This window comes from Lampetra planeri, chromosome 13, assembly GCF_965212315.1.
Source record: "Lampetra planeri chromosome 13, kcLamPlan1.2.h2, whole genome shotgun sequence".
In the NCBI taxonomy this organism is placed as follows: Eukaryota; Metazoa; Chordata; class Hyperoartia; order Petromyzontiformes; family Petromyzontidae; genus Lampetra; species Lampetra planeri.
This window is the reverse complement of record NC_136119.1, coordinates 4,290,777-4,313,499: the sequence shown is the minus strand read 5'-3', so window position 1 is coordinate 4,313,499 and position 22,723 is coordinate 4,290,777. Positions and strand designations below refer to the sequence as shown.

General features: G+C 40.5%; 1 protein-coding gene across 4 annotated transcripts in view; it reads right to left on the bottom strand.

Moving 5' to 3' along the window:
• Positions 1–982: 982 nt before the first annotated feature.
• Positions 983–22,723, bottom strand: part of LOC144721942 (zinc finger protein 608-like) — a 42,870-nt gene continuing 21,129 nt past the window's right edge. The window contains exons 2-9 of one of the 4 annotated variants that reach the window (XM_078599907.1): positions 17,449–17,836; positions 8,851–8,938; positions 6,175–8,584; positions 5,530–5,896; positions 4,475–4,617; positions 3,852–4,005; positions 2,592–2,658; positions 983–2,351 (exon numbers count right to left, since the gene is read on the bottom strand). In XM_078599907.1, coding sequence (XP_078456033.1) covers positions 2,306–2,351; positions 2,592–2,658; positions 3,852–4,005; positions 4,475–4,617; positions 5,530–5,896; positions 6,175–8,584; positions 8,851–8,938; positions 17,449–17,836 — 3,663 coding nt within the window. In that variant the 3' untranslated portion in view covers positions 983–2,305. Of the gene's footprint in view, positions 2,352–2,583; positions 2,659–3,851; positions 4,006–4,474; positions 4,618–5,529; positions 5,897–6,174; positions 8,585–8,850; positions 8,939–17,448; positions 17,837–22,723 lie in introns of all 4 variants that reach the window. The other 3 variants (XM_078599908.1, XM_078599909.1, XM_078599910.1) reach the window with 3 other exon arrangements.

Here is a 22,723-nt window from a genome sequence, read left to right as displayed (position 1 = left end):
TGCCAGATAAGGCCAATTGAGCTATTTAGCTTTTTTTTGGAAGCGACCAGGCCACAAATGATAACTCAATGCAGTGGCTTATCATGTGGAAATTTATAGCAGCCAAATTACTCTAAACAAATGTATTTAAATGTGCAGGAAAAAACAGAAGACCCGGAGGCAAAATCCACACGACTATGGGGAAATACAAACTCCAAATATACAGGCGTCAGGGTCAGGATTGAACCCACAACCTCCTGAATACCAGGCGAGGGAGTAAACATCTCGCCACCGTCGCACCCCAGGATGCAGAGTCATTCTCCATATCTTGTGTGTGTACAGTACTATCTTTATTTTTCAATTTCACCTCAACACAAAACCCCCGTCTCCATTACTCGTCCGGCACCACGGTACTCATACCCAAAGCTCGCCCCAACACTGGCACTTGAACGTTCACGATTCGCTATCTAGGCGTCCGTATGACTAAGAACGTCCTCACGGAGTGTACGGCCAGATGCAGCGGTACTGTGACATTTGTGTTGAGTGTTGTTACATTATCACACGAAAAACATGGAACGACATACGCACACAAAAACACACGAAAACATACGTGTCATGTGTTGTGAAGTCATCCTCATTGCACAGCTTCGAATGTATCATTATCGCTAATTTAAATACTTCTGAAGACAATTGCATTTTTTTGTAATCATGCGTATGCGTGATTGTTCTTCCTTACTTAATTTTTATACTTTAAAAATGCAATTTGCATACAGGGTGTTTCGGACAGCACTACATAGTGTTCATGTCACTAAAGTCAACTGGACCTTAACTTCTTCCATTGTTCACTATATCACAGTACAGCACTCTGTTTATTTAGTCTCAGGCTGCCTAAGTAAACTGGATACATTGTGAAGACACCGATACTTAAGCTGTGTAGAACGTTTTACGGAATGAATATGCCCTATGCATGACAACATAGACAAAAAAGCATGACTGCGATACATTGTACAAAAAAGTAATCTTTTATTGAACCGCCTAATAATACAAGGCAAGTTTACAAAATGAAAAGTAAAACTTTTCATGTGCAATGTACATAAAATAAAACCAGAACACAGCTTGTCATGACGTCCAAAAAACTGTACAGGTGTCTAGTGTAAACATTTTATATAATAACTACAGCTTCAAGTAACAAAACACACAAACCCTGACCCATGATGTACAGGTAACTGCCAAACTGTACTGAACACAGAAAATGCTCATTAAAACACACACAAAGCCGGCTTGCTAAAAAATATGCACCTCTTGAGGAAACACATTTACAACCATGGTCCAAACAACGGATGTAAAAATTTTCTCTAATGGCAGCCACTTTCAAATTTCATGTTGCCAAGATGCGAAAATTTTCGACAAAGCAAGCAGCGCATGTCCAGGCAAAGATAAATTCACATATCGGTTTTGAAGCAAATTTCTGAGCAGCCTTTGATGGTCTTGACCACAGTACCTGTAGCACTGCAGTCATGGGCAAGGAAGTTATGCAGGTGTGCTACTGTACATTCAATGAGGCACAGCTTGAGGGAAATCTCACAAAACAGCGATAAAAGCACCATCAAAAACCCCCAATATCTTTCTTTCTACAGGTAGGCCTATTTTTTACGATTAGTTGCGCAAATGTGCAAACGTTTCATTTTTCTTTTCTAGTATGCATTGTGATACAAAGTGCATGAATGGACATCCTATAAGTAAACAAATGGGATCAGAGGAACGGGTAAATGATGACACGGTCCAATCGCTTATAAATTACATTTTACACGCGTTTCGAACATCTCATGGTATTTGAATGCTTTACTGTCAAGCGTGCTCTTGCTTTGCAATGTAAAAGATCGGTTAATAAATTATAGTGACACTGGTGGAAGGTAAATGCGGGTTACAACTCGCGGGCACATGTGCATGATTAAATGGACAGTAGCGCAAGAGGATGTAACACCTTTAACAGCTCTACTAACATACCGCCATTGTAAAACAATACATTTTTAATAAAACTAATTTGAAGGAACACTGAGCATCTGTTTTTAATACAACATGGATTGTGAAGTATATGTGGTTTGTTGACAAAACAAAATGAGTTGTTGTTTTTTTCAAGGTATGATATTGGCCAAAATTAACTCTAATCCACAGTAATAAAACAATATCTTTATACAAAGCTGGAAAGGGGAAGAGTAAGGAAGGTTGGGGGAATTGGGTTTAATCTGCCAAGAGCAAGGCAAATACAAGTACACCATTGAACTGATGTGTCTAAAAGCAGCTAGAATTATTTCATGTGATCCAATCACATGATACTGTAAAAGGCTTCATCAGTCCCTTTACACTCTGTTCTGCAAAAACAAGGAGAAAAACAATCATTAGACTTGCTTGAAAATAAACCCATACATTTTCCACAAACGTATATACAATACTGTCAAATCTACCCGCAGGTTTGTGTAAAGTATATATATACTGCATGTAAATTGAAAGACAGTTTAATAAACATGTAACTGCATTTCATAGCTACAGCAGCGAGGCTGTGATTGTATTAATTAAACAAGTGTAAAATATTACAGTACTCACTTTCTCACCTCTGTTGGGATGTAAATGAAGAGGACGGGGTCTGGGCAGTGGCAGGAGGACCTGAGGGGACTCCTGCTGACAACGACAGACACACACAGAAGCACGTGGTTGGTGGAATATATGTGAACTCTGACCCCACTTTGCACAAACTTTCATTGCAAAAAAAATTACACAATTGCAGCATGCCAAATGATCAGCGTTAATGTATTTCGGATCAATTCTGAGCGATTCCAGTTGAATCTGGATGACGCCACCGAATTGCACTCTCTTTTCAAATGCATGTTAGGTTTATCCATTGATCATCAATTAGGGCCCACTAGTCTCAGTTAAAAATCAATCATGCTCATTTGGGCTAGATTTCGAATATACTGTTTTTAGAATTGCAATGATATTTGTTTGATGCTCAGTGTAATTCTTTCTTTGTAGAAGCCTCAATAATTTAAAAGGGTTAATGCATGCTCCTTGTTACTTTGGTACAATGAGCCGCCTTGGTTTTCCAGAATGCATGTCCCAGCTCATGTTAATATGGATCGTTTAAACTTCACTCAAGCTGGTCATTTGATAAGAGTATTAAGGACACCCAACTTGAATTTTGGAATATAAATGTGTATAAAAACTACAACATTAATGGAAATATGAGGAGATTAAAGACTCATTATTGCATAAGGGGATTTGATATTACAAGAATACAATCTTGCAATAATCTTTTTAATGTAAATTACATTGTCAAAGTTTTACGAACTTTGATGAATGTAATGTCTCGCAGGGCAGTGACATGGCCGAGCGATCGCGCGGTTTGCCGCTCATTGCAGACGTTTGTGTTTTCAGCCCCACGACTGTCCTCTGTCCTTTGTAAATACTTCGGGTACTTGATTCATAAATACGTGCCATCTGCTTTACAGTGGACATTAATGTTATTCAACAAAGGGTAGGCCACGTGTGCCAGAATCACAGCCCAAAATTTTATAAAGTCACCTGCAAATTACTGAATTGGGAAACATATAGCAACATCACCCTCCTACTGCAAAACTTCTGCTATCTTTCATGATTAGCCTTATGATATAAGAATGGAGCAAAACACTAATTGTTCCCAAAGATTTATTTTGATAGGTCTGCAAAACATTGCGCCTTCGTGATTAGCCATGGGCGCGATAAGAATGGTACTTCGGCCAAATGTACAAATTATTTTATTTTATTAAGACGATCGTGTGGCCGGGAACTCGGACGGGAGGGAGCGAGGTACAGGTTACATTGGACAGTGGCCTCACCTGGGTAGTGCTCGTACTGCGCAGAGAGACCGGGGTAGCCCACCCCCGTGTGGGGAGAGTGATGGGAGTGCCTCTGTGGAGGAGGCGTCAGGCGCTTTTTACCCTTCTCTCCGCCACCCTCTTTGTCCTTCTCCAAGGTCGACTTATCACTCATCTAATGCAAGGAACGGATTATCAGGATTACGGATTTGTCTTTACCTTTCTCAAAGCCATCACTGAGTAACACTACATTAATTAAATAGTGCTCCTTTATATCCATGCACTTTGACACCTGACGAATAATAATATTCAACACTCATGAAATATAAATCAACTTCAGCAGCCATAATTTGGCCCTAGCGCAGCCGGTCAAAACAATGATTGCCACACTCACTGAAAATTAACATATTGTGGACAGTGCTATATCATTAAGCTGACTGCAAAAGTTTGATCCACTACACTGCTGATGCAGTCCATGCGATACACAATCTTAAACAGTGACAATCTAGACGATACCAGCAGCAAATGTTCTATCAACTCAAGATAAACTCTACTCCCCTCAGGAGCTTGCAAATAAGTGTAATGAATAAATGTCTGGACACTTTAATCCACATTTACATTTAACCACAAGTTAAATTATTTACGTTTGGTGACTGCCTGGAAAGCTGCTGATCAGAAGTCTTGCCCTCCATGGACTTTCCTCCCGTCTGCCTCTCACATTCGCCTTCCTCTTGGCCAGACATCTTCCCATAGCCAGTGTAGTACAGGCTTGGAGAAAGGTAGCCTCCTGGGAGCAGCAAAAAAAAAAAGTTAATTATTTTTTAGCAGAGTTCTCACAATCAATCATACCCTTCCAACCTCCAAAAATATATTTAGCTGTACGATGCGGTTTCGGGTTGTAACGCGTGCTGTTCGGCACAATGTTCGACGTTTTGCTCCACGTGTTGGCAGCTTCTTCGAGAACACCGTGCCAAACAACATGCGGTTCAACCCGGAAATACAGAGAGCCGTATAGCACAAGTGTGAAAATCTACGCAGTAAACTCTTCCCCCGCACCTCTGATTAGCACGGTTGGCAATGTACGGTGTGAAAAAAGTTAAAGATACATGCATATATATATATTTGAGTAACTCGAGAATGATGGTACAAGTACAGCATTCAAGCATTCATATGTCACTACTGTACACAATAGGTTGCAATTAATTACATTTCAAACTGATGCTAATTTTTTAACAATGTTTGCACTTCTATATCTTACTCTTTGGTTCATCGGTTAGGTCGCGTAGAAAGAAAATAAATTAAATAATAGAATACAACGTTTCGATTGCAACACAAGCAGTCGTCATCAGGTAGAAAACAAACCTAGTGAACTTCTAAATTTGAGAGAGACACGGAGACACATAGACGGACACACAAGCAGAGAGAGACAACACAAAGACACAAATTTAGACGTTCACTAGGTTTGTTTTCTACCTGATGACGACTGCTTGTGTTGCAATCGAAACGTCGTATTGTATTATTTCATTTATTTTCTTTCTACGCGACTATACCCAAAGAACCAAAGAGTAATTCCTGCAGTCACGAAAGCTTCAAATCCAACTTCTATATCTTCTTGATACTTACAAACTGACATGCATTTTTAATTATTCAGTATTGACCAACCGTCTCAAGTAAAAACAACTTTACGAGCAATGCATACCTGCATAGAAATGCATCATCATGGGGGGCACGCCACGGTACGCGGGATGGTTGGGGTCGTACATCTGCGCGTAAGGATTCTGCGACATGTACTGAAGGAAGGAGCCTGAAGCGTTCACTCCTGGCTGAGAGTCCTTTGAAGCCGAGCTCGACTTCCCATCGTCTTTGTCCTCCCCAGCGTCGGTCACGTTTGAGCCCGACAGGGGCCTCTTGCCATCCCTGGAGTCCCCTTTGCTTTCACTCCTCTCGCCCTCTTTGTTCGCCTCCTTGTGCTTCTTCTCCATCTTCTTCCAGCGTTCCTCTTCTGCTCGATGCTGCTCCAGGTACTGTGCGTAATACAGCTGCTGCCACTGGTTTACGTCGAATTCCTGAAAGAGCGAACAAGGGCGGCTCTTTGTTATTTACACTCGGCTGCCTTATCGGGCAACGGATTCCTGGTGCTGCTGAGTGTAAAGAACTGGTCCCCCCCCTTGCAGTAACGAGTAAAGTTAAACCAAATACAGTGCACCATAAAAAAAAAGTATAACCTTTACAATAAAAACAAACATTGTCTGCTACACTTGTAAAAGCTATCCCATGTTGGTTTGCTATTTATAGAAAATATATTATTTCATACATTCAAAAATAAATCTCGGTATGACTGTACCTGTTTATAGAGTCCACTTTGATCCATTCCAGAGTGGTCAGCACATTCGGTTGTTGGCTTAAGTTCCTCTGTAATGGGGATGTGGTTTTGGGTTTGCCTTGCTGCAAGACCTTCCTCTTGTTGAGTAGACATCACTGGCAGCTCTTCAGAAAACACAGAGCCTCCTTTCAGGACTTCGGAACCTGTGCCTTTGGCAGTGTCAAAGTTTAAGGCAGACTTTGGGGCACTAGCAGTAGCTGATGGGACAGACTTTCTCTTTCCCTCCCCAGATTTTGACAAGTCTTTGCTCCGATGCTTACTCTTTTTCTCGTTGTGTTTGATTGCCGTCGGCGGGTCAGAGTTCGGGCTGCTGTTGAACGGCTGGCTACGATACCTGGGGTCATAGTAACCATAACCATACGCGTACTGCTGGTAGTAAAGTGACCGAGGAGACAGTGGGGCACCCTGCTGGATGACGGACTGATGCTGCGAAGTGAGGTCAGCTTTGTCACCGTCCACCATTTGTCCATTGCCACTTCCACAACCTGAGCCATCGTCCTCCTTTTTAATTTGTCCAATTTGGGTCAGCATGCTGTCATTGGGAGCATTCACGTTCGACTGTAGCTTCGACGACGGCGAGTAGTAAGCATTGTAGTCGGAGTAAAACGACGTCTGATCATCACTCTGTATTGCACGAGTGTCCAGAGTTGTAAGCTCTGCATCGTTGAAGCCAAGCACTTTGGTTGGTGGTACCTTTTTGACATGCTCACCCTCCCTGTCTTCACCATCATCTGATATGTCCGAGTAAGCTGGGCTGTTGGTGTTTGAGGCCATGAGTCCCTCCAGACCATTCTGAATAACAGCATGCAGTGGAGTCAGCCGCCCATTTGATAAGCTGGTACGGGCACTCTCCACACGGCAGGCACTGCCAATGGATGGGCTCGGAGCATTGTCTGTGAAATTGTACACCTTGGCAGCCTCTGCTTTGATACTTGCTATTCGTTTCTCTGGTACCTCTGCAGATCCATTAAACATCCCTTCTGTCTTAACAACGTAATCCTTTGTTAATGGATCTGAAAACTCTTTCCCATCTTTGCCATCATCTGATCTCCCGATTACTTTCAAACTCAACTTCAGGCTAACCGTCTCCTTACAGTCTCTGTCTTTGGATTTCTTTTTATCCTTTTTCTTTTTCTCTTTCGTTGGAGTAATGTTTGGTGACGTAGCGACAATTTCCGGTATAGAAGCTGGTTTTGGCTGAATAGGTTTAAGCGGTGGGCTTTTTGGCATTGTCTTAATAACAGTTGGTATCACGGTAGCGGCATGAATTCCAATTGAAGCTGCATTTCCCGCAGAGGGGGAATTGGAATAGTTTGCCCCCGGCATAGCTACCAACTGGGGTGGCGGAGGTGCGGGGGCAATTGGCCTGGCTGCCTTGGGTTTTGGGGATGTTTTATTCTCAATTTTGATGCTGGTCACTCTTTTTGATTTTTCTGTACTTTCCTCCTTGGGAGACTTACCACCAAAAGGGCCTTCTACTTCCAATTTTGGCATTTCACTCAGTGGGCTGCCACTAGCATTGTCCTCGCTCGGGTTTACATCTCCATTCACATTGGTCCCATTTTCTCGGATGCCTCTTTTGCTTAGGCCTTTTCCCTTGGAATGGGATGTATGCAGAGTCTCAGGAGAAGATGTGTCAAGAGGACTAACTGGCAGAGAACTCGATTTTTCTTTTAAGAGGTCCAAACACTGGCTACCATTTGATAAGGAGGCAGAACTGCCATTCAAATCACAACCTTTTAGTTTCACAGGGCTGCTGCTGTGCTCCGACTCGGTGCTTTTGTCCTCATTGTCATTTCCATCCTCCTGCTTGTTTTCATTCTTTAAGTGAGCGTGAGCTTGGTGATATTTCAAGCCATTGATGTGCCTGTATTTCTTGTTGCAGTTCGGATGAGGACAGTCGATAAGGGCAGGCGATGAAACTGACGAAGATGGAGTTTTGTAGCTTTGTGACTCCAAAGGGGTCAGCTCCAGCCTGGCCTGCGAGTTTATTACACTTGGTGTCATTAGATTGTTATTAGTAGTCCTTGGGCTTGGCCTTAACCTTTTGCCTGGCCTGCCCTCCTCCAACCCATGCTGGGGTGAAGGAAGGTCGGAGGCAGGCCGTCCTTTCCTCTTCCCGTTGGGACTCGCCTTCACATCGTCCCCGGTGTTGACGTGTGACGAGTTCCACTGTCCGTTGGCGGTGAGGCTTCCGCGGCGACCCTTGCCACCGTTAGCGCCGCCTGTTCCCCTGCCCTTGCCGTGTGGGGCTCGGGGCTCGCCGGGATTGTTGATCTCGTTTTGGGAGGCGTTCGAGCCTGCGCGAGCTCTCTTACCCCGGCCGCGTCCCCCCCGTGCCTCCAGGTCACTTGTAGGAGAGTCACAAAATCTAAAGCGGGGGACGCAACAAGGAAATGATTAAAATTGCACACGCCGTCGTGAGCCTAAATTGACGATAAACATTAGCATGTGTATTAAACGTGCCATTTTCAATCATTTTCTGGTCAAAATGCCTGGCGTAAATTCACAACGCTGATGGGTTGGAAATTAAAAAAGTATGTGCTTTTCAGTACAAGTGTGCATCACCCATTACGATGTGTTTGGAAATATAAATGTTTTAGCATGTTGGATGTACTTTGTACAAGTCAATAATACCTTGGGGGTGCCCATTCATGTTTTGTGCAGTCCAGCAAAGTCCCAACATAAGACTTGTTACGCCATGTCACGTTAACAACCAGCATACCTGTTGAACAAAAAATAAACATTTAAGTATTGTATCAGTATCGTTAAGTCATAACTCCATACTACAAAAAGATAAGATAAATCTAATTACAAAATAAATTATCCTTAACAGTACAATTTACAACCACTGTATGGCATTATACAACAAAATACAGTAATGTAATCACATTACAATGTTCAACGTGGAACATTATTGGCTTAAAATCACATAATCAACGTTTGTATCCCAACCTCGAGATTTATATCAATGTTTTGTGTGTCTGCAGGTATATTTAAGGTCATTATAATTTCGACATGTTACACACACTGTAGTTGTAACAGCCAGCTGCCAAGTGACAGCACTTTTCTACTCCTGCCTAATTTACATTCTACCGCATCATCACTGGAGCTAAAAATTTCAATATCCAGTGTCAAACCTCTTATGAAAAATGCTTAGGGCTGCTTTAAAAATTCAAATAGCTTGCATTTTTTTTTGTTCAAACGAGTGCAGCACATATCTAGCTGAACAATTAAGCAGTATATTTTAAATGTCTTGAAAATCAGAAAAATGAATACCTTGGTTAAAATTCAGACTTTCTTTTTTAAACAGAAAGCTTTCCCCACGCTAGAAACTCGGTACAAAATATCGTATTCACATTTACAACTTTGCTTCATATTTCGTAACAAAAAAAACTGTGATTCCCTACCCAAATGAGCACCGTTTACAGCCCTCACCCAGTGGTGGAAATTCCACTTTCATATGGTGGGGGATAAGTACTCCCATACATAAGACAACCACTGTTGACTACCCCACCAAGTGGAACTCATTTTATTGACCCTGAAGGGATGATGGCCTGAGTCAATGCAAGGCACGATCACAAAGTTTAGAAATGGTTAACACTCATCATGCTATATTTAAACCCAAAATACCAAACTATCATCAACAAATCTATGACATTATAAGGTTGAGTAAATTAAGTGCTTCAAAGTAAGTGTGATTTCACTTGGCGAAAAACGTTTGCTTATATTCTGAAATGCTTTGATAATCAACAAACATTTATTCTTTTTTGAAAATTGGAAACAATTCTTGAAACATACATACTGCATTAAAATCTCAAAAGGTTACATAAAGCCATTGCTAACATCTAATAACCTCAATGTTTTTTTTAGACCAGGAATGCCACAGAAGTTTAATTCCATTAGCTGTGTTTGCAGTTCATTTTTGAATTAATAAAGTCATACATCCTGCATGAAATACCTGAATTACAGCAGAAAACGGAAACATTGACACTTAGACTTCTAACTTGTAACACCTGTAAAATGTGTAACCTAGAGATTGATTAGTAGAGCAGTGTCACTGCTGAGAAGCAGAATCAAAAGCAGCCCGGCCATTCTCAGAACGTGTTTTGACACATTTTTACAAAAGTCAGTATTTTATGGTCAATTGGATACACTCATTACAGTGTTACATAAAACGACTTCGATTTACTCTCAAATGTGTTTTTTTACGTAAAAAAACACCGTATTTAAAGGAATAATTTGGTAACATAGCAACTAAAAAACACCCGAGTGATATTAAATAACGAAAAAGGTCTATGTTTTTATTTTGTAATTTCTTCCTGCTGAAAGAATCAATCAATAGCCAACGGCGGAACAATGTCACAGTGAAATGCAAAAAGAGAGGCTTTTGTTACTGCAAGCTAACCCTATTAGTTTCAGAAGCTTGGTTCTTATGAAACCCAACTGGGAGTGCGCTTAAGATGCCGTGCCATGCGAGAGGGGAAATGTGCATTGTCAGCAGTCTTAGCAGATCTTGAATAGTGACCTTTTAAACAACTGAGGCCAAACAGTCTGGCACAAAGATTGCTTGCCCTGCTTTTTTCAATTAATGTCAAGCAGTTTTGGATACGAAAAAAAAGCCTCTGCATCTTGTTTCACTTGAGTTTCCATCATGTTAAACAACTGTTGAAAAATACAAATGGATGTAGAATTTTTTTGTTTTACTTCATTGGGCCCTTACAAAAGCAAAGAGTATTGTTTTAACCAATCGCTTGCTTATTAGAACACTTAGGCACACTGGACAACATTTGAGAATGTTTAGGCTTAACGCAAATTAAGGTAGCAGAGGGGCACATTAATGGATAGGAAACAACTTTGCCATCGCAGTGACCCAGCCTGGAATCCAGTCCCGACGTCCGGTGAGGGCCTTGCTTTGGTCAGTTAAGCCTAAAACAACACTCATTACAATTGTAGACCTAGAGGACTAGCAATTACCTCACACTGCATTAAAATAATTGTAATGAAGCAAATAAGCAAACAAAACAAGTGGTTTTACTATCACTTGTTATGCGATGCTTTTTCTATTCGTGACAGATAGTGCGGTGCTATAAAAGCAAAAACATACACCGCAGATATGTATTTTGAGCCTTTGAAATAAATTGATATCAACAATCAGTGTCAATGTTCTACTGAGAAGCGTATAAGAGTGCAGCTGCCATGTACCAATAAAACCGTCTGGCTGAAGGAGATAGACAAACGACAGATGTTATTATGGCCTTAGCTTTATGAATCCTCCACATTTAATGGAGCAATACAAATAAAAATACCCGCAGTAGGAAATAAATGAATACTGTGCAGTACATACATCCAGTAAACAAAGTCCAAATGCTGCAGAAATATATTCAAAATGTACACGAAAATAAAATGTAAATCTATGCTCTGAAAAATGCTGAATTTTACATACAATTCAAAACACAAATTAAATAAGGCTACAGTTTTACTGTAGCTGCTCGTGTCTCGTAGTCATTTGCAGATTAATGCAACATTTTTTTACGCGTAGGGTAACTAAGAAGTGGTTTAAGTTCACGCTCATTTATTTCTGAAATGACTGGACTTTTTAAGAACCGAAAAAACCAAAAGCTTCTCGGGATTTCCACACGTTTCACAACCACAGTATAAACGATTCTCACATTCGAAAACACCGTATTCAAAATACGACACAAAACTGGAGTAACCAAGATCTAGTCGCATGCTTGCTTGAACAAATGCTTGACTTTGCGGTTTTGACTTTAAGCCTTAAGGAAGACATACTGAGTCACCGACCACATTCAAAATATACAAATAATTACAGCTACAAAACATTTATTCGGCAATTTGTTGTTTTGGGTTTGCTACGAGGGACACCGAAAATATGCTTCACCAGTGAAAACTGAGTAATCTGGCATTGTGAAGAAGACACAGACACGAGGATTAGACTGCCTTGTTGCGTTAAGTGCATCCCAACAGATACACTGGCATGACGGTGCCTGCTTAAAGCACCAGGAGGGATTGCAGAGGATTACGCTAAGAGGCCGACCATTGGCCCATCATAAAGGCTTGCAACCTATGTGAATTTTAAATAGGGTACGCCTTGTTAATACTGACAACAAATGCACACAATGACTTATTTAAAAGACAGATGCTATCGTTAACACTTCACACCACCACAAGCCCGCATTTTTATCTGCATATGAACCTTATGGCGGTACCCCGGTGTACCATGGTACCCCGGCTCTCGCATAATGTCCGTGATGCAGTCATTTTTAGTCTGTTGATGGTCGGCGATGCGGCAATCGACTCATCTCGACGAGCTGTACACGATGCACTATGGTGCGTACGAGCGTTCAGGGTTTCAGCGCAATCGTCCTCGCTGCATTTCGACATCGCGGAGTAGCACTGATTTCGGATTGATTGGTACCCCAGTCGTGGAGTTAAGTACACCCCTGGAAAAATAGTGTCCCAGAAATGAAATATTTAATTGCCTCGGCTATTTTGTATTATTTGGTACCCCAGGGTACCGCCATAAGGATCATATACCGCGTCAATGATATATTAAAGTAGTATTATTTTTGGCGTATCATCACTCATATCTGTTAATGAGCTCAAATTGTAACAATAAATAGCTCCAGGAGACACTGTTCACTTGGGGCAGTTTAAAACAATCATATGCAAATCAGTTGGTAGGATTTTAAATTGGAGATGTATGAACGTATAATAGAAATGGCTCTAAACAGCTTTAATAATGAAAAAAAACCGCATGCATGTTCAAATATACGGTGTTATACAGGAGAATGGTTGTAACTGAATCAAAGCAAAGGTTAAATAAACAAGACGTATTCTATCTTGCCCTACTGTCAGGTTCCTAACCCTTTACCAATTACCCTAACGCATTTTTTCTTTCCCTTTTAAAACCCTCAAGGCAGTTAACATCAGGGAAAGTACCGTGATACATTCCGTCTACTTTTCTGTGCAATCAATGTAAACACACTTGATGTTTTCCAGTGTAATGTTATGGTAAGAACCGAATAAAAAAATGTTCACAACACAGCACTGAGAAAATTAATAAAAATGGGCACATTCTCAAGTTTGCAAAGCTTTGGAAAATACTGCCTGTTCATTATTAATACAATTTGCACTTGCGCTTTCCATTCCACAAGAATTACGGCCTAACCATCTCCCGCATTCACATTAGCACGACACATATGCTCTGCATGCTTTATGTAGCAGAACTTGGCACCGCTGAAACATGCTGCTTCTTGAACCTCCTCAGGGACCTAAATGCCAGGCCACAGTAACTCATTCCACACACAGAGAATCCTCAATGCAAAAATATGAAAATTCAGTGGTATCCATCAATTTTACACACTGCATTCAATACCCCAACTGGATAGCAATATAAATTGTAGACGTATTGACACAATCGTGTGAGACTGAGGAATTATATGGCACTTTCGTACAACAATCCCGCACGCCTTTGAGAATTGCAGCAGGGTACCTCCGGTGCCATTATACAAATCAAATTTGACTGAGTGCACATTCATGGCTGCGTTTCCATGTCTCGCAATCGTTTGCAAGCAGAATAACTGTAACTGCACGAATAATATTTACGGGACTTCAGACATTCGCCCCTGTCCATTCAGTAAAATCCTGTGAAAATTTCTGCTACTCAAAAATAACGTAATGAGAATTTGCATTTACAGGTGGTAAAACTAAGTAATGTAACATGCAGTATAAGCTGCTGTGTGCTTTGTGGGAAATGTTAGCGTTTGTTAGTTTTTGATTTTGAGAATTAACTCTCGTGTTAATTATACATACAAAATAATTATGTTAAAAACGTGGAATACCCATAATCAAAAGAGGTGCTTCTACTCATAATAAACGTTTTTGGGTGAGATCGCGTTATTTATAAATGTGTCGTAACCCTCCACCATCCAATACGGCCAATCAGCAAAAAAAGTGTCACGTTGATAAAAGACAAATAGTTCACTGCTTTAGCCCACCGGTGTGTTAGAGTGAATCCACAACATTATCAATTTTTGAGTACGACGTTTCGCTGGTAATTACATCCAGCATCATCGGGCAATTCGCCAAAAAAACGTTTATTATGAATAATATTGGTCGCGAAAGCCTACGTGTTAAACTGAGAAGTGTTTCTGTGATGTATGTGACCATGCCGTTCATAACTATGCCATTTTCAAGTCTCTTCTATACTCCAGTGTCCATGAATATAATAGTAAAAAAAATAACTGGCTCCTGTCATTGTTTTCTGTATCAAAGCGACACTTATGGAAGTAAATAATAGTATCGACGCACGTTTTGTGTCCTTACCTTAATTAAAGGGCCACACATATTTTTTTAGTATTATTGTATACAGTCTTTTGCATGTTGAATTTTAATACAACTACTTATTCATTGGCAAGATAAAAATGAGAATGAAATAAAAAAAAACACTACAATGTATTACTTTATGTTGCTATTTGAAAGCTAAATTTTGGACATTACCGAGTAGAATGTATTGCACTTTTGAAGGCTTATTGTAACACAACAAATGCTGTGTTGCATAATCTGGACAAAGTATTCTATCAAAATCCTATTGTCTCCCATTAGTGCAATTACTATTGTATGCATATATCTGAAAATTATATTTAGTGCATAAGCTTATAATACTGCGGATAATGAAGAGTTGTTCTTAATAAATGTAGCAGCACTCCAGGATTCTCCATCGGTTCATACATTCTCATCACAGTTGTATCAGTATTAGCTAAACTAGGGAACAATTACATGGTTGTCTGCACATGGTTCTAGCTACGTGCAGGAAAACTGTCACGCAGTTAAAAATCGTTAATATAGGCTCAACAATGCAAACACCAGGAGTCAAAGACATCAACAATAAATATCTTGGCAAGGTGAAAGTCGTTGAACAGTTGCCATGTGGAATAACTGTGTCTACTCGGGAGGTAGCAATATTATGACAAATTAAATTGACCCACGTGGTCTAATAGCCAGAGCCTTTTTAACCATTTCAAAACTTGACTTTGTTGTCCCTTACAATAAAGCAATGTTTCTTTGGTTTGTGATTTTACATACAGTGCCATTTCACATCTTGATTGAGTAGTCGTCATTAGAGCGATTTGCTCTAATTACGGCAATGGAGATATTGACAAAAGGTGCCAAATCACGCACCTCCGATTAACACGGTTGGCTACATACGGTGCGAAAGAAGTTCAACATACAAACAAAATGTATTGTGTTCGTAAATCCTGTATAGTAGTATGTTATCGTAAAAGTAAAGAGAACTATAGACAGCCCATCTAGAGGGTATCCGAGGGGATACTCTTACACACTGGCCTTGGGACGACAAGTGGAGGTACCGACACTTTACTCCACCACATGCAACCTGCCAATCTTCTTCTTTCGTGCGGCTGATGGAGATGCAGAGCAACAACTACAATTTCACATTCAGGCGGTCAAGCCAAATAACCGCATCAGGAGCAGCCTAGTGTGTCGGCCGTGAAGTCTCCTTCGTATATTTGTGGATCGGGCATTGCGTCGTTATATGTTGTATGGTCTGTTCTGGATGACCAGTCACACACTGGAGAGTTTTTAATGTTCTATTTGTGCATCAGGTATTCGCATCTGCCATGGTTTGTGCAGTGGGTGTTATTTAGGGTGGACCTAACGAACGATGGTGCACCCATTTATATTGCTGGGTGAAGAGAGGTGGGGAGGATTTAAAAAACTTGCCCATTGTATCAACCGCCATGTATGTATGTTGAACTTCTTTCGCACCGTACGTAGCCAACCGTGTTAATCGGAGGTGCAAATGTCTGGAGATGGGAACGGGTTACCTCTGGATTGTAAGTCCAGTGTGCTAACCATTACACCACAACAGCATTTCCATATCTACATATTTTAAACCTGTATGCTCCGCACGATGAAAGCAATAAATATGACTGTGCAAATGCATTTGCTTTGTATGGATAATTTTTTACGATATGGTGAATCATTTTTTTAGTGTACATAATTATACAAATATAAATGTTATGCTGTCAAGTATAATTCTATTGCTGGAGACAGTCAAGCAGCATTAACGGCAGAATTCCTAAACCAAGTACCCAAAAACAACAGGGAAAGACTGGGATTTTGAGCAGATCTTCCAACAAACATATGACAAGAGAAGCAGCCAACTTCTAGGAGTGAAGCCCAACAGTGACCAAGCAGTGAAAATATATGTCCAAGACAAACAATGGCTAACAGTCTCCAGTGATGCACTGTCAAGCCAAAGGCTGTGGGGGGAAGGCTTTGCCTTTTGTGCAGAAGAATGAAAACCAATATTGATGAGTATTATGCACAAAACCACCAAAGCACCCAAAGAACAATGGGCTTAGTTAAAGTTGTATTCGCGTCTCGAGAATACATTCTCAGGCACACAACGATATATGATGTATGGTCATAGAAGGGTACAAAAAACCCATTGTGTGCTGAAGAGCGCAATTAAATATTAAATGTAATTGTTGTCAAAAGGCTCTTGGCAAAACTGCAGTAAAGTATCAAAAATATACAGGTAATGACTTTCAGCCCCTTAGTCAAACTTGGGCGGTGTTTTGCCATGCTTCAACATGCTGGTCAGTATGTGTCGGCGAAGAGGAGATTTGGAGACCAGGACCTATTCATATATCATTTGCCACTAATGTTAGCAGTAGTCAGGAATAAAACTAAGGTCGCCGGGATTATAGTGCAGTGTACTAACCACAGCACCACCATTCTACATTGCAATGTTTTGTTGAAATCACTGCTGATGGAATGGCCTCTATTGGAGGGGAGCTCTAGAAAACCCCTACAGAGGGCATTTGGCCTACTCTTTCATGCTGGCCAGATGTCCTGGAATAGTTAGGAGCACTCACACTTTACCCCACCAGGCATGACCTGCCGATCAACTAAATGCGGTGTACACATTGATATTGCTGGGTAGACAGAGGCGAGGGGGTGGGGTTTAAGAAACGTGTCCTGTCCTTCAACTGAAGCGCCCGGGATCGAGCTCAAACTGGCAACCTCTTGAAGTCCATTGTGCTCGCCAACACATCGCGGGCAGCATCAAGAGTCTTCAAGGCTATGCGGTAAATATGCTGCTAAATAATATAAATGGCATGACACCGCAATGCTGTGAGGTAGGTGCAACTAGTGGAGGGAGGGGGGTGAGGAAGAATAACATACTCTCAGTCTCATGCCAGACAATGCCCTCCAGGTTGATGCAGGTGCCCGGCTCGCAGGGTCCCAGGCAGTCGGGCTCCGTGACGCTGGCCGCCTCGCACGTGCTCACGCCCACGGTGCGTGTGCGGATGAGGATCTGCTCTTCCGGCTCGGCTTCCACCAGCGTGGAGGCGCACACCCCCCCAGCAGAGCATGCCATGGGGCATAGAGTGGTGCCACTGCCGCCTCCTCCCACTGCCCCCGACAAAGTCTGTTGCTGCTGCTGAGGCCGCATCAGCCGAGGGTCCTCTACCTCAAGAGAGTCCACAAGAGAGGGTGTGCAGGGCGGTGACGAGGGCAGCAGCATTGTGGGAGGTGGTGGGGGTGCTGGCATGACGAATTGTGAATCGGCCTGCAATCAAAACAAATAAAGGATCACAATGGGATTGTTGAACAAACAATTGCCATCAGCAAACTGATGTCATGCTTGATATGTCCATGCCTTAACCTAGACAAATGAGTACAATGTGCAATTTCAGGAGCAGGCACATAAAGAGACAAGTTTTTTTGGAGTTGAGCATTGTGAGAATTTTTCAAATTCACTCGAATGAGCTAAGCCTAACTAACATATCACAATGCACACATGCAATGACACATTTTTGTTTAATTCAACAGACAAAACAATACAAATATGCGTATAAAGTACATGATTTTTGTGTTATCTTCTTAAACTGTGAAAGATAGTCAACCACTTAAATGTGCTTTTGCTCACAAGTCATTTTCAACAAAGTGAGTGAACCCCTATGTGCATATTAAAAAAAAAAACGGAACTTTCAAGATGCTGGAAGATTATATGATAAAGTAACAACTAATAAATCGCATTTTAAATAGCACCCTGCCTCCCAAGTAGATAGTCTAATTTAGCATACCATTCACTGAGGAAATTTGTACAAAAAAATTGGAAAGTTAATATGATACAAGATGAAATTCAAAGACATACAAAACTGCATTTAACTAATCCAGGTGGCAGTTACTTTTATACAACGTTATAACGTATATTATTTGGTTATTTCGGTAAAGTCACCTTGATAGAAAAAACTAAAAGTAAATAAAATAAACTACGACATTTAGATCACAACACAAGCGATCCTCCTGATGACGATCGCTCCTGATGACGATCCATCTGATGACAATCGCTTGTGTTGTGATCGAAACATCGAAGTTATTTTTTTTCTATCTACGTGACTTTACCGAAAGAACCAAAGAATATGAATTCCTGCAGTCACGAAAGTTAAGTAAAAATTAAACATTATAATGGTTGGGCAGACCGATAGGTAACTCAAACTAATTATTGCACTTTGAAAGTGATAAATTAAGCATATCTTTGTAAAGTATAAATTAGAAGTCCGGTGCTATTTTAATATATATTTGCTTCATTAACACAGCAACACAGCTGAAAATACAAAAATGTGTTGGGTAAATACAATTTTTGAGATTGAAATCGATACTATGACCTGGGAAATTATTTAATTAATAACACACACCACGAAAAAAATAACGTTTTTTAAAGTCAAGATACTAAATTTTATCAAAATAGGCAGTCTAGCCGAATGTTAAAGAGTGCATTTTAACACATAGGCTTGCTTTTGGTGATGTTATTGAACATCAGTGTAAAGGTAATATTCATTGAACAAGATCTCCTCAGCATTCACCTGGGCTATCAAGGCACTGACACAAAAGCAGGGGACGCGGGATAGAGGCGGCATTTACCAATTTTAATTTCCATTCATTAAAACCAACATCAGATTACAAATACTCCCCCTCCCCCAAACGTGCATCCCAAAGGTTTACTATTCAAGCATGCCAAGTGGGGTGGGTGCTGGATTAAGGGAGTAGGCACCCAGAGACTTAGCATTTAAATAGTAGATGGCTGAACAGGCCTTATAGGGTACAAATTACAGAGTTCGCACTGGAAAATGCAGACAAGCTACCCGCGGCCCTTTCAGGGGCTCCAGGCATAAATAATCAACCATTACAGGGCACTTTTTTTTAAACACTCATATCTGTCCAGGACTATAATGCCATCTTCTCCAGAATGACGCAATTTCCCCCTCCCTGTATTTTCAAGCAAGCGTTTGGGATGTGACATATGATCTGTGGTAGGTATCTGCGTGTCGGATGTGTATAACTTTGACACCAGGTTCAAGTTTTGGGGGTCCATCTCACTTTTCAGAGTGTCTTAATAATCCAGAGAATACGGCAATTTCATTTGTCGTTAAAAATTTTATAAAAAATAGGCTGTGAATGTAAAACCAAGGCAAATTTATTAATGATCATTTAGTTATTTATGATGCCTTAGCTGCCACCCACACTGCCAAGTGTGGTGTGCCCTCTGCTTTTTCCCATGTTAATTTACCTTTCATACAACATAGCTATGATCCTTGTTTCATGGAAACTTAAATTTAGAGCATGAGTTGAGTATTTCATCATGCATTAGACATCTACTAGGATATTGTACACTTTGTAAATTAAAAGTAAAAATATATACAATCATTTATTTTGCTGCATTAACAGCTAGCAAAAGAGGACTATACTCGTGCCTTAGTTGAGATTGCTTATCCATTACAAATACAGTACTGAATTCGAATCCAGTAGTTGGCACTACAGTGTTAATTTCTAAGAAATTGAAGAGCACTTCAGGCATGTTTACTTAGCCCTGGGTTGTTCTACAAGCGAGATGTAGCCCAGTGCTGGCAGTGGAGCATGCCCAGGCCTAATGGCCTTCAGAACAAACACATGCCAGACCCAACTTTTAACAGGTCACTTGCTTCACAACGCTTGCTTGGATTTTCACAAAGAGCCCGGTATGCATGTTAAACAGGCCATTATATCCATAAAATCACCAAAGACCTGATTATCATTAATCAGAATGGTTGTTTTAACAGCTGATTAATCGATAGCAAAACAGGAACGTTGAGCTTGAAACGTGCATGATCGCATACGTCCACACGCACAGCGCTTAAAGGCAGGCAGATCAAATATGGTCAAATATTCCCTTGACAAATGTGTTATAGAGCATTCTTCTGGATATTATTTTGAATTATCAGTACGTTATACATAATGTGTTCATCATCGGACATTGTCTACCCACTGCTAGATGAATCCCCATTCCTCACAGTCCAGTGCTGCTGCCACCCATCTCACTCTAATGAACTAATCTCACTGCGCTATCTCCACGGTGGTCGTCCTCTTGGATGAGTTTCCAGCCGCCACAAATCTCATTCATTGGCCATCGCATTGTCTTGCAACATGTTCTATCAAAGGCCATTTACTTTTCTTTATACTGTAGTTGATACGATTTGTGCTTGTTCCCCCAATCCCTGCGTTTCTTTTTCTGTCTCTCAGGATCGATAAAAGGATGCAGCCACATTGGTTATGCTCCTTTTCCTTATAATTTTCAAATTCCAAAGGCACTCCGTCATACTCTTAATTTAATTCTACTCCTGTTTCATTACTCGTTTTTGATTGTCTGCTTAATATTAACATTGCATCCCTTCATCGTTTTTATTTCCTAAGAAAATGTGTTGTAGATTACTCTACTTTACTTTTGTTTTGCTTAATTATCTTGAGATCAACTTTGCAGCATTCTTTGTGAAGCACTTCAATATCCATATTTTTGTCCAATGTAAATTTAAGAAAATATATTCTAATGTTGCTGTAAATAACCTTGGTGAGAGCACATCTCCTTGCTCGATTCTTCGTTTCTATTTCACAGCTCTCATTGTGCATTCTCAATGTACACACGTCCGTTCTTTATACATGGTTCTGATGTTCATTTTTTATGGATTGGTTTGTGAGGAACTTGGATGACTGCTTCCATATTCAATAAATAAAATGCCTTTTCATAATCGATAAAAGCCAAGCATAGTGGTATTTGATTAAAATGTTCTCTCATTTGATCGATACCCTGTATGTGGTCAACAGTAGAATATAATGTTAATTTAGTACTCAACTATTCCCAACAGAATCTGGCAGAAAACATACGCTGAGCAGAATATTTAGCAATAATGCACGACCAGCAATTTATAAAACTAATGAGTTAATTTTAGCCAAAGGAAGTAACATGTTTAGCGGCAGGAAAGATGATGACATGAAGTGCAAGTAGATTTTCCATTATTAAAAGATGCTGATGCCAGTGACTTTTTCATGCAGTAGTGAAACAGAATGGCTGATGACAATTACGATGTATACAATATTCTATGGAATATATGAAACGATAATTTGTATTAATGCATTACACAGCCCTTTGATTTTAAAATTAGCACACTATTTAAATAAAACACTGGAGCTGACTAAAGCACAGTACGAAAGTAAAAAAAAACCAGCATGTTGACACATTTAAACAAAAACAAGGATTGAAAAATGAGCTCATATTGTGTAAAAGAACAGGCATGAAAACAAAGAGATGCCAATACCCGCCATCTCAGACTCTGTGGAGACTGTCAGCCTGCTGCGGGACAGCTGCGGATTACACCAGTGACGCATGAATAAACCACCCCCAGTGAACAAAGAGGGCTTTGATATAATTTGTCACAGCTATTAACGGTGGCCTGGACTCGGTGCTGCGGACAAAGCTGGTAACGCACACTTTTCCAGCGATCATTGCGATTTATTGAACCATGGTGCGCGTCACTATAAATCAATGGGATTACCACAGTTTGTCCATAGTGCACTTATTTTCCATCATTGCTTATAATTTACAATTAATTTCATCTCGCTAAGAATGGCCTTATACGGTGCTATTTTGCACCTGGGCTTTTGAATTAAATGTCATTATAACAGGGCAGAGTAATTGATCTGACTTCATACACCCGCACGATTGCTTCTGGGCACAAGCCATTACACTTTATAGCTTCTCTTCTCAAGCAAAGCCAGGTAATTGCTTCTCTGTGTAACCCTCTGCACTGTATGTATTGTGATCCCAGGTAATGAAAGCAAGAATTCACTTTTTACCCCATGAGACATCTATTTATTAGTGCCTAATAGAGCTAGAATATATTAGAAGACAATAAATAACACTCCTAATGTATAGTAAATACACTATTGTATTGAAAAAAATATTATTGTACATGTTTATACATTTTCTCTTAGTTATTCGAAATAGCATACGCAGTTCAATCTACACGTTAAGCCCTTAAAAGGCAATGACTGTTCAACGACATGCAAGCTCACAGAGGATCTGCAACATTTTATATTGATCAATGTCAACTGCAAGTCATATTAACAGCTGTCATCACTG